At 43.5% G+C, this 13,754-nt stretch overlaps 1 protein-coding gene across 3 annotated transcripts in view; it reads left to right on the top strand.

Moving 5' to 3' along the window:
• shc2 (SHC (Src homology 2 domain containing) transforming protein 2) overlaps positions 1-13,754 on the top strand; it is a 49,652-nt gene that overhangs the window by 13,400 nt on the left and 22,498 nt on the right. For all 3 annotated transcript variants that reach the window (XR_013962363.1, XM_080734022.1, XM_080734021.1), the window contains one exon: positions 5,020-5,090. Coding sequence is in view for 2 of the 3 variants with exons in the window: in XM_080734022.1 (XP_080590148.1) it covers positions 5,020-5,090 (71 nt within the window). In the remaining variant the exon portion in view is untranslated. The remainder of the gene's footprint in view (positions 1-5,019; positions 5,091-13,754) is intronic.

The following is a 13,754-nucleotide window of genomic DNA, read 5'->3' as shown; positions in this document are numbered from 1 at the left end:
TTGGAGCGATCAAAAGTGAGTTGCGATCAGCGGTGTGGTTGTCCCGATTTAAAATGAATCAAACACAGAACTAAAAGTTCCTATGATTGGCCGCTAGTTGCGCTGTTCTGGCACCAGAAGCAACATGTTCTCCATAGGATTCCATTCTATTCCCCCCGAACTTTTACATTTGATTTTCTTACCTTAATAAACATTCTCATAAACACTTTATGGTTCCTGTCGCTAGTTTAAAGCCTCGTTTCAATCACCATGATATGCGTTTTGTGAAAATATGGGCCAGTTTATGTTATATTTGATGTCATAGCAGGGTATGCTGTAGGAGGGGCTTGTGATCATAGGCTTGTGATAATTATTCGGCAAGCTCAAGACAAAGTCCCATGTATCCCTGCGGTTGCACGTGACCGTTGGCAGCCAATAGCATTCGAGATGGTATAATTTTTACCAAGGAACGTCTTCTACAATGATGGCGTCACCCATACAACGGCCTAAAACGCTTCATTTGCGCAGCATAGAAACCAGTGGCTTTCCACCGTCCATATTTGTTTACAGTCTATGGTTGCTAGCCCTGCTTTTCTGTTCCCAGTAGTACTGCTTTGACAGTTTTGGCTCAGCACCAAACAACAGAGGATGTGCGTTATTTTTTCTTTGAATTCCATTTTGTACACTCCCAGAGTTACAGACCCCCAAACGGTTCCATGTGGACCAGTGTTGATTTCGTCGACTAAAACTATGACTAAAAATGTTGACAATTTCGTCAACAAAATAAAAACTAGACTAAAACGTTAGGGAGGGACTAGTGGAGAAGAGAGTCATTTTATATTTGGTTGCTCTCAGGTTTTGCATGCTGAAAATAGCAGATCTAAAAGCTCACAACGCGTCGCACTGCGACGCGTTGTGAGCTTGTAGATCATTTCAGTTGACTAAATCAACTGTAGATTTAGTCGACTAAAATCGTATGATATTTAGTCGACTAAAATTAGACTAAAACCAATACTTTTCAGGTGACTAAATTATGACTAAAACTAAAAGACATTTTATTCAAAAGACTATGACTAAAACTAAATCAAAATTTGCTGTCAAAAACAACTCTGATGTGGACCCCCTGGTGGGTCCCGGACCAGAGATTTAAACTGGGCCACAGGATGTCCTCTGCACAGCACCGACAGCCAGGCTGCATTGACTAATATGATAACCATCTCTCTCTTCCTTTAAATAAAAAAACGGGCTAATTTCCTTGAATTTCTCCAATTAATGCTTCTTTAGAAAGTCTGTGTCCTCCTGATAACAGGATTGGTGAGTCAGGGCATGCGGGGCAGCACAGATAGAGCAAATAGAAGAGGGCATGCTTCACGTCGGCAGCAGGGTAGCACAGGGGCGTCAATTGGGTATGGCAGGGGTATGCAGCTGCCATACCCTGGGTCCAGGCCCGGGGGGAAATAAAAGTTACCGTTAAATATAAATCCATGAATGTCTCTTTGTCTATCTGTATCATGTTGTTAAATTACAGTAAAATAACTACAAAATTTAACAAAATGGTCACTTTAACAAGGTATTGTGGCACGTTTACTAACATGCCAAGTTTAGCTGCTCTTGAACAACCATTCCAGGCTGCCATATCCAGCCCAAGAAACCGTATAAACGGGGGGAAATAGAATGTAGACCTACTTCTTAAGGTATGGCAACATGACTGGTGTCTTGCACGCGCGCGAAGGCGCGCGTGCAAGACACCAGTCATATTGCCATACCTTAGCTTTTTCTGAACTGACGCCACTGGGGTAGCAGGGTAACAATGGAGGCATTGACCCACAGAACAGAGCGGCGGGCGCAGGAGGAGCGACCATTTCCCTGATGGAAGGCTTCCCCATGTCTCCTAATCTGGTTAGAAGGCTCATTAAGCTCTCAGGCGGGGTTGGTTGCTCAGTGTGTGTGTGTGTGTGTGTGAGTGTGTGTGTGTGTGTGTGTGCGTGTGTGTGTGTGTGTGTGTGTGTGTGTGTGTGTGTGTGTGTGTGTGTGTGTGTGTGTGTGTGTGTGTGTGTGAGAACCGGTTGGCCTAGTGTTCTAGTCTTCCCCGCTGCCGTCACAACAGAAAGGTCTTGGAAACTCTGTCTCATGATATGACATTGATTGAGTCTGAATTCAAATCCAAAGTAAAGGCAGGCCGCAGGATGTGAACGTCGATGTAGCATAGCTCTGGTCCATAGCGTTAAAGGAGTAGTTCACCCCCTATTGATTACTCACCCCATGGCATGGAGACTTGAGTACAATAATAATAGTTTTTAGTTTTTGTCGCATTCCTAAGCCAATAATCTGAGGAGAATCTTTGTAGGCCCATTGATTCCCGGACAGAATCAATGGGGGTACATTTATTATAATCGAATTATTCGCTTATACGACAAAAAATACAAAAATATTATTGAACTCAAGTCTCCATGGGGTGAACTACTCCTTTAAGGAGAGTTGAGGAGAACTCCTTCTAACGCTATAGATATACTGTAGCACTAACATAGCTGTTTGTCTGAACCATTGCACCCAACTTCACATTGGGGTAGAGAAACAACCATATTTCTTTATTTCCAGAAAGAAAGGGAGGGGGGGGGGGGGCAACAACAACAGGGGAACTACAATGGAAACAAGCCCTCATGGCTTTTATCCTTTTCCCCTATTGTGTGCAATTTGTTATCGAGTCAAACAATCAAAAAAGCAACGGGGAAAGAAAGAAAAATCAAACAAAGGTATCTACATACATACACATAACATACAGTACCTACAGTACAGTTATGCATAATTATGCACATTCATACATACACGCACCCACAGACACACACGCACGCACACACAAACACACACACGCACACAAACACACACACACACACACACACACACACACACACACACACACACACGTGTACACACACACACACACACACACACACACACACACACACACACACACACACACACACACACACACACACACACACACACACGCACACACGCAGCACCTCCATTCCTCGGAGTTGTGAGTGCTACTAATCTCATCAGGACACCATTAGCACCTCGACCTCCTGGCCATTAAGGGGCCACTCAGTTTGTCTCCTCGTGGTCGCTGGAGTACACTTAAATGGTCCACAGGACATGTGGACCACAGCTAGATGACTGCACATTATCATAAATACTGCCAGCGTGTCTCCCACCACACATTATGTCTTGCGAAGGCTTTCGTCGCGAGGCCGATACTACAAAATGCCTTCCAAATCGGTAGTTCACTATTTTTTTTAATGGACTACTCTACGTTACGTGGATTCGTTTGGCCTGTGGTGCGGGGCGGGACAAATACACCAGTGTGTATTGGCTGGTTGATGACGTAGCTACTCTAACCCTACTCTGATTCGTTGGAACAGAATCAATCAGCAACAACATCGCCTATGTCACAAGTGACGTTCGGAAATACGAGTCAACTGAATCATGGCCGGACTGAGAAGCGAAGTGGCAAAAACAGATCCACAGAACGTAGAGTAGCAGGCTAGTACCCAGGCTAAAAAGGCACTGCTCACTTCACACTGGGTGTGATTTTGAAAGCAAAATCATAAATGACACAGATGCTTTAGCACGGTTGGGTTTTGTCTCTGTTCCTTCAACACAATATGTCTTTGTACGAAATGTCCCCACATACAAGCTCACACCGCGTCGCAATAGCCTACGTCGCAAGCTTGTATATTGGTGAGTGGAGGGCACTAATGTTTTATCCTGTATTAAGCAAAGCGCCCTGTTGGAACGAAAACTGTTGAAACTCCCCACCTCCTCCCTGTGCGCGTGTGTGCGCGCGTGATCAGCAACATTCAAGGTCTTGTATGCAATTATTGAGGGAATGTTGATTTTAGCGTTGAATTTGCAATTTGCTGTCTCAGCTAGAAGCTGAAATGTCACAGGGCCGATCCCTGTTATTGACGCCGGGAGGTTACAAGTCTCAGCTGGTGAACAGGGGCCAGAGGCCTGATCTATAAGATAGTCTTCTTCTTCTTCCGTGTATCATCGTCCTTGATGATTGTGGTTTAGAGCAGTGTTTCTCAAATGTGGATATTTATGTTTAATGATGAAACATGTATTCATGTGAACGTGCTGCTCTGTAAAGCTTGAAACCAAATTAAGCTGTTACTGAATAGAAAACAATAGGCTTTTATGTTCAACATATTGACATAAAAACTGGATTTTTGATGTCAGTATTTTCTCATCAAAATGGTGTTGTCGATTAAAGGGGATACTTGGATTCAGCAATCAGGAAGCCCAAAAAGTTTGAGAACCACTGGTGTAGAGTAACTTAAGGTCTTTGCACACAGGCGCGTTTATCCGCACGGATAAAACGGACAATTTCATTTTTTTTAAAAGAAAACAATGATTCTCTACGACCTCATACACACCGGATCCGAATTAGCCGTGCGACGAGTGGCTGCGGTTGTGTGTTTTTTTCTCGATCGAACCCAGTTCGATTCGTGCGTCTTGTCGCATGCGGTAAAAAACTCATCACTCCTTTTATGACTCCTTTTGGGAGTCATAAAAGTCACAACGCCTCGCACCGCGAGGCGTTGTGTGCTTGTAGATCGGCTGTTTTCACTAGTTTAAATCATTTTTAAAATGATAAATACAATACTGGCTTTCAAGCAGTTTCAAGGGGCACACATGACCCTTCTCAGGGGCACACCAAAGGTCCCCAGGCACAGTGGTTGAGAAACACAGCTGTACATGTCATTATAGGCCAAATTTTTCAAAAATTTATTTTTAAATGTGTTATTATTTATTTTCAAAAACGGCAGAAATAGCTGATCTACAAGATCAAAATGTGCCGTGCATGACACGCTGTGAGCTTGCAGATCGGCTATTTCCACATACAAATCTTAATAGAGCCCAAAGGTAAATCTATAAAAATGAAATCAAACTATAACAACTGAAACATAACACCTCAAACTGAAACCATATCATAACTTTCGCCTTGGTGGCTGTTCTGTCTCTTCTTCCATGCAGTATATGGGCTGCATTGAGGTGCTGAAATCGATGCGCTCGCTGGACTTCAACACGCGAACTCAGGTGACGAGGTAAGCACGGGCCATGATGGGGGTTAACTATCTCTCCTGGTACACAGTCAGGGACGTGCTGGGCCCCTGATTCAGCCCGGGAAAAAGAGTTGGAGAGGCCCTCATTGCGCGCTATAGAGAGAGATCTCTCTCTATAGCGCTGCTGCTACTCAAAGATTTGCCATTTCAGATCATGACAAGTGACAAGCCAGTGGGCCAATTACATGAGTTATATTTTGTCGTTGTCGGGTGGAAACCTTGTATGTCCAAAACCGTTTTGTATTTATCATTTTAAAAATGATTTAAACTAGTGAAAACAGCTGATCTACAAGCACACAACGCCTCGCACCGCGAGGCGTTGTGTGCTTGTAGATCTGCTGTTTTCACTACTTTTGTGTAACGGCCTTGAATGATGAAGCAGGGCTTTGCTTTGCGAAAAAATGTATACGTTTGAAACTTGGAGATACAAGGTTTCTGCCCGACAGTGACGATATACTTTGTTGGCCGCCCCGCCCCCAAAATGGAACGAAGGCCGACATTTTATTTTACATTTTTTCCTAATGGCCGGCCTGGACCGGCCGGGAATGAACCGGCCGTTCGGGAGTTGTCCCGCTTTTCCCAATGTCCAGCACGTCCCTGGGGGTTAACTATCTCTCCTGGTACACAGTATAGAATGGTGAGTCAGGAGAATGTGATCGCATCGGTTCATGGATTAGCAGAGGGATCGGGCCAGGCCACCATGAACCGATCACTGTCATCCAAGCGGTGTAAAGTAACTAAGTAGATTTACTTGAGTACTGTAAGTACAATTTTGAGGTATTTGTACTTTACTTGAGTATTTCCAGTTTTCAGTACTTCTTCTAATCACATCTCGGATCCAAATATTGTACTTTTACCCCAATACAATAAATTGAAAACTTTAGTTACTGGTTATTTTGCGGATATAAATGATTATATTATAAAACATACATTGATCCACTTTAGCCCTCTTTTATACCTAGGGTATTTGAAAATAGCCGATCTACAAGCTCACAATGCGACAAGTAGTGAGCTTGTAGATCAGCTATTTTGAAACATCTTTTACTTTTACTTTTGGTACTTCAAGTTTATTTCGATTCCAATACTTTCGTACTTTTACTCAAGTACATTTTGAATTCCGGGCTTTTACTTGTAAGAGTATTTCTATAATGCAGTATTGATACTTTTACTTAAGTAAAACATTTGATTACTTTTCCACCACTGCAGTCATCACAGGCACACTGCAAAATTCTGAATGTCAATCTTTTTTATTCTTTAGTAAAATTTAAAAGGTCAAATTTGATTATTTTTTTTTGTGTGTTTACCTCACTGTAGGAGTGTTTATTTACCATAGGACTAGCATCTCACCTCTGGTCATTTTGAAAGAGTTCCTAAAACTGACCCACTCTAAAATATGTTGGACATTTGTTACTGGAATCCAATAATTTGGGGATTTTCCAGGTTTTGAAGTGGTTACATAAATGTGTTCCATTTTCCGTGACTCATAAACAGGCCATAAATCATACTAATCAAGTAATAGATAATTACATATTACAGTTACAGTTGATACAGCAGCAATTCGTAGCTGTGACATACAGTACCATCATGTCATTTAAGAGGTATCAGTGTGCTATTACAGATTCTCTCTGTATGCGTCGTAAGATATGTGTGCCTTAAGTCTGTGTTTTCATGCTCCACACGTGATGTTATTGTTATGAAGGCAGCAGCAGCACCACTCCATCTCTCTCTCTCTCTCTCTCTCTCTCTCTCTCTCTCCTCTCTCTCCTCTCTCTCCATCTCTTTCACTGTCTCTCACTCTCCTCTCTCTCCTCCATTATCGATCGTTAGTAATCAGAGCCCCCCCGTGCACCCGAGGTATAAGTGCAGGGGGGGGTGGGGTGGGGGGCCCAGCAGAGATGGAGGGAGGAATAGAGACAGATCTATTATTGATGATGTTGGCTAATGACTGTGGAAAGCTGCAGTGATCCCCCCCCCCCCCCCCCCACACACACACATCCACACACACACACACACACACACACACATCCACACACACTGGATAATGTCTGGTGTGACTCATAGTTGGATGACGGGGGGGGTGTGTGTGTGTGTGTGTGTGTGAGGGGGGGGGGGGGGGGGGGTTCAAAACAAAACAACGGAAGGACAGCAAAAACAGACAGAGATGTCTTGTAGCCTATTAGTTGCGCTGTGACTGATTTCATGACACAACAACGGTAGTGGCGCTAGTTTTTGAGGACTTCTAAAGCAGTGTTTCTCAACCTTTTTTCTGCATGGACACACTTTTCATGTCCCAAGAATCCATGGGCACACCAACATAATACGGGAGTGCGTATATATCGTCACTGTCGGGAAGAAACCTTGTATCTCCAAATGTGTACGTTTCTTCGCAAAGCAAAGCCCTGCTTCATCATACAAGGCGGTCGCACAACAGTAGTGAAAACAGCAGATCTACAAGCACACGGACAGCGAGGCGTTGTGTGCTTGTAGATCGGCTGTTTTCACTAGTTTAAATCATTTTAAAATAATAACTACAACAACTACAAAGGGGCACACTTGAACCTTCTCAGGGGCACACCAAAGGTCCCCAGGCACAGTGGTTGAGAAACACTGTTCTAAAGGGTTTTGTTTCATATCATCCGTTTGGTTTGTTTATGGTTGTTCGTCATGTGTAGCTCAGTCTTTGTGAAGCTTATTTGATAAAGATTGTCCCCATTTCAAGTCAGGGCTTGCATTTTCCTCCACACTTCAAAAGAGACTTCCCAACTAAAACACTAGTTGTCTTTTATTGGGCTTTTTAATTACCCATGGTAATTTTCTTTCTAATATGCATTTCAGTCAGGAACACTGCAGGTCAAAGTAGATTTAATCATTTCAGTCAGGTAACTCACGATATATTGAACAATGTTTATTATTAATGAGTATACAAGTGTGAATGTCACATTTAATTTGGCGTTTGGCTCTGCTAAATTCTCTCCCTGCTCAGCAGCAAGCAGCACAGAAGAAGAACATCATTAACCATAATGAGCAGGGAGATATATAGATATATAAACAACCCCCCCCATGGGGAACAGAATTAGCAGAGCCTACTGGTGGTGCTGGGGAGGCGGTGGGGGCAAGCAAACACAAGCAACAGTCCGGGCAAGAGCAGCAGGGAGAATGACAGACTGGGCGGGCTTAAGTAGTTGGCAAATGATCAGCTGACTGCCACGTCGGCCAATGACGTAGGGTCTGGCATAATAGTGTGTATTAGTGTCCTTATACAACTGCAATGCAACGTACCCTCTCGAGTGTACCTGCCTGAACTAACTTCGCAGGCTACGTATCATTTATTGGAACAAATGGAATACAGTTAAACTTGACGTGTGTGGCGGTTTGTGCGTTGGTCTGGCGAGTGAGAGCCCCGGGTTCAATCCCAGCTTCCGCGCATCACTACAAAAGCAATGAGCAGACTGACAGCTGATTACAGCTGAGGTGTTTGCGACTACCGCGCCCTGCATGAACTATAACGCAATGCTTCATTCTGTTCCACTGTGGAGCACATACCAGTGTTGTTTTTGACAGCAAATTTTGATTTAGTTTTAGTCATAGTCTTTTGAATAAAATGTCATTTAGTTTTAGTCATAATTTAGTCACCTGAAAAGTATTAGTTTTAGTCTAATTTTAGTCGACTAAATATCATAAGATTATAGGCGACTAAATCTGCTGTTGATTTGGTCAACTGAAATGTATTTTGGCAGGCCTTGATGGCATCGTAATGACTGATTTTACTCCTGGTTGTGTGCTGAAAATAGCAGATCTACAAGCTCACAACGCGTCTCAGTGTGACGCATTGTGAGCTTGTAGATCTGCTATTTTCAGCACGCAACACCTGAGAGCAACCAAACATAAAATGACTCTCTTCTCCACTAGTCCCTCCCTAACGTTTTAGTCTAGTTTTTATTTTGTTGACGAAATTGTCAATATATTTAGTCTTAGTTTTAGTCATCACAGCTTAGTTTTTATTTCGTTTTCATTTCGTTTTCGTCAGTGAAAAAAAACGCAGTCGACAAACATTTTTCGTCATAGTTTTAGTCGACGAAATCAACACTGGCACATACCCACAACTTGACTGAAGCCTGTTGGCCTTCCCTTTGTGATCTTTAGAGGCCATTTCTGTCACAGTGGCTGCTCTACAAAAGGACCTCCAAATTCCCTAGTGAGGCGGAGGGCAGGCGACCTCACGTCCCCAACCCTCCAGAGAGCCCATCTGTCCAACAGGGCAGTTAGGATGACTGATCGGCTCAATCAATCAAACGCTCTTCATTTGTAGCACTTAACATATGAATCTATACAAAACACTTAGACCCTATACACTTCCATGACCCGAAGGGACCATAGGGCGCTGTACTTGGTCCGCTCCTTTTTCCCCCATACCAAATCTTCTCACGGAAAGACTCATACCACATCTTATCTTGTAGATGTGCTATTTTTTCCATATCTAACTATTCATTTACCAAATGTCTGTCTGTCCACCGTCTGTCATCTGTCTGCAGGCTGACATCACTGATACTAAACAGTGTCGCCACCATGGTAACAGCCGCATGCTGAAACAATGCCCAAATTTGGATATGAGTGACATCACTGACACTAAACAGTGCCCAAATCTGATATACCTGCATGCTGAAACAGTGACCAAATTTGGAAATGACTGACATCACAGACTGACATCACCATAGGCGATTCTAGCCTCTTCCAGCAGGGGGTGCACGACCTCTATTACCTCACGCACGCACGCGAAAAAAAATGCGGATATTAGCGGTTTTGTAATGTTGTTTTAGCGGATTTCTGCAGTTAATTTTGTACCCAAATGTAACACAATATAAACAAAAAAAGTGTAAAACAGGTGCTTCTTTTTCTAGACACCATGAGCATATGTCTATCTATAGGATTTATTTACTTATTTTGCAGACAGAGGCAGCACAGCCAGGACATATAAAGCCAAACATCAAGTTAATCATCATTGCTTGCTGTTCACTTTAAACTCCAGCAGTCCCAAACACTTCTTTCTCTCACACTCACTCACACCGCAGCGCAGCATGACCACCGCATTGCCTCGCATGTCAACAGACACAAACCGACACAAAAAATGCAGACAAGGTCCCAATACTAGCCTACAATACTAGATGAAAGCACCGCTCCTTATCCACACACACACACACACGCACGCACGCACGCACGCGCGCGCACACACACACACACACACACACACACACACACACACACACACACACACACACACACACACACACACACACACACACACACACACACACACACACAGAGAGAGAGAGAGAGAAACAGCTTGCTTGCTGTGGACTAACCGGGGCCCCGGTCTCAGGCAACGGCGAGCCTTCCACAGTGATGTCGGTGGCTGGATCACTGCTGCTGCAAGCTCCGTCCAACTCCTCTGGTTCGCGTTCATTAGCATTGCTGTCAGTGTCGAGTGAACCCGTGTTCACATTTCCTGATGATGAATTATCGGTTGTGGCACTGGGTTTGCTCTTTTTTATAAAGAATTGGTCAATTGTCTTTGTATTTATAGTTCGTTTCGCCATTATTGCTGCTCTGCTGCTGTATCCATATTGTTTTAGGCGGGCGGAAACAGATAAGGAAATCAAGGAATTGTGGGTCATCATATCAGAGAGTCACACAGCCGGCCAGCACAGGTGTTAATCTCACAGCCCACCCACAGTGCCTGCCAAGTCTGCCAACAGCGCCGCCGCCAAGCAAGCTGATAGGTCTTACATTGCAAGCAAGCAAGCTGAAATACTTGCCCCTCCACCTCTCTTTTTGCGCACATTTTACAAATCACGATCACTGTTTTATTTAATAATTATAAAATAAAGTTACATTACAAAAAAAAAAAAAAAATCAAAATGGCCGCCTGGCGGCCAGGGGGTGCACGTGCACCCTAGGACACCCCTTAAAATCACCTATGGACATCACTGACTGACATCACGGAACACCATGCATGGGCATAAACAGGCGAAACAGTGCCCAAATTTGGAGATGACTGACATCGCTGATACGTCTTAACTCCTACTATCCTACGAGCCGATACTTTCATCTCAGTACGCAACACAACCATGAGCAAGTACTAGGGTTCATATGGTTAAGTCCATTGTACTTTATTGTAAACATTAGGGCTGTCACGATTATGACATTTTACATGTGACGATTAATTGTCACTCAAATAATTGCGATTAACGATTTAATTGTGTTTTTGTCGTTGACAATTACATTTCTGTTTGGCTTTTAGGCTTTGAAGTTGCACATGTTAGATATGACAAATAACCTAAATATACAAAGAAATTACTGAAATTTGACAACTTTATGCTTAAAAAAGAACATAGTGGAAATATCCGATCTACAAGCTCACAACGCGTCACATCATTTCCACTATTTTTTTTCTTAAAATATTTGAACATGCAGATTTTTCAACATGTAAACGATTATGACGATTGTCACAAAATAATTGTGATTTTGTCAAATAATTGCAATTAGACGATTATGTACTGTAATAATTGTGACAGCCCTAACCAGCATAAAGCAAACATACGACTCCAGTTACTACATGTACGTATAGGTGAGAGAGACACGGAGTGAAGAAATCCAAACAGAACGGATGCAATAAAGGCCAACGCGGCCCGCAGACGCACACACACATCCACATCCTGGATGACAGAGAAATACCCCAGTCAACCTGAAAATCTAATTTCCACAAGCTGTGTCCTCCTCAACAACACCAGCCTATTTAGCAGCCGTGGCTGCATGTGTCACAGTATTAAGCCATTAAGCAATAAGACGGGGCAGCAAGAGGCACTGGGTTTAGTCCCAGGAAAGAAAGATCAGCGAGCCTGCAGTGCACATCATCAACAACAACTCAAACAAAACCATAACGGTCTCCTCCCACTGTCCTCCCGTCACCAGCAGTCACATGACGAGCATTGTGGCGTTTTTTTAAACATCCCTGAGAAGACCTTTATAGTCGAGATGGGGACGGACGCTGCTTTTTAAATATTTACGAGGCACCCGATAGGGGCAGGGCCGCCTACCCCCCCACCCCCCCTCACTGTCTCCCCTGACAGTCTAGAACACAACAGCTCCAGCCTCATCATCAGTGTATGTGTGTGTGTGTGTGTGTGTGTGTGTGTGTGTGTGTGTGTGTGTGTGAGTGTGAGTGCATGCATGGCATCCATGCCTCTGAGCATGTGTCATCGTTGCATCATTGTCTCGCGACGACACTCTGTGACAGCTCCATGTTCTCAATATTAATAACGGTGGCGGTCGGGCGGGCGACAGTGAGTCAGGAGCCATAGAGTAGCCGTCTGGGAGCCAGAGGGTTTCGCGGGTTCGATTCCCCCCTGAGCAAGACGCCGTGAAACGCTATATATAACTGCTGAGCAGGCTGCTGCAGCTTGGTGCCTAGCATGTAGGGGCGGGCGATATGGTGATAATTATCGTTGTGACGATACAATGTCTCCACGATATGCCTTTTCAGAGATGTCGTATATATCGTGATACAATTGAGGGAGCCTTGTAAAAAAATCCTGTTTAATCGTTAATACAGAGATTCATTGCAGAATTCAATTTAAACCTGCATTTTTGTCTAAATCAGTAGTTCTCAAACTTTAAAATGTCAAGGTCTCCACTTAACTCTGACAGTATACAAATGAAACCAAATGGACCCGTAAGGGTCAATTTGGTTTCATTTGTATACTGTCAGAGTTACGTACTTGTAAAGTTAAATTTAGACCTCCCAAAAGGAACCCAGGGAGTTTTTGTCAAGGAACTTTAATCATTAAAGACCAACTTGAAAAAAGAATCGTGATAAAATCGTGTATCGTGATACAGCTTGGGAAAATATCGTGATATTGTATTTTTCCATATCGCCCACCCCTACTAGCATGGTTGCCTCTGCCATCGGTGTGTGAATATGTACCTTGTTAGCATGTAAAGTATGACGATATTGATTGATTGATTGATTGATTGATTGATTGATTGATTGATTGACAATCATATATGCACAAAACAAATGGTAGCACATTTTAGTCAAAAGGATAACACAGGGGACACGGTGGTGCAGTTGGTAGTGCTGTCGCCTCACAGCTAGAAGTTCCTGGGTTCGATTCCTGCCGGGGACGCTGTGGGGGCGCTGGGGGCGTGTTCTCTCCTCCACGTCATCAGTGCCCATACCCTAGGAGGTGAAGGGGTGGCAAAAGGGCCTTTCTGTGTTGAGTTTGCATGTTCTCCCTGTATCTCCTAAGGTAGGTACCCTCACATGCACATGACTCCTCATGAATAGGAGCATGAGGTCAGTCCGTTGTCTCCCCAGGTTGGCAGAGGGAGTGTAGCGCCCAGGATTACATTTAGATAATTGACACTGGGTGGAAAATGGAAAATCGCAGAAAAGCCTGAAGGCTTACTTCCATAGTGGTCCTACTGTATCTGTTGTTGTGACAAAAAATAAATTAAATAAAATGAGTAGAATTCAGTTTAAAACCAGGACCATGTGGTATTAAGATATGCCCTGATGAAGACCCTGAGTTGGTCGAAACATGTTGGCTTTTATTATTTTGTTATGAAATAAAGTACACAGTTTTTACG

This window comes from Nannobrachium achirus (assembly GCF_963921795.1).
Source record: "Nannobrachium achirus genome assembly, chromosome: 1".
In the NCBI taxonomy this organism is placed as follows: Eukaryota; Metazoa; Chordata; class Actinopteri; order Myctophiformes; family Myctophidae; genus Nannobrachium; species Nannobrachium achirus.
This window is presented reverse-complemented; position numbering and strand designations above follow the sequence as displayed.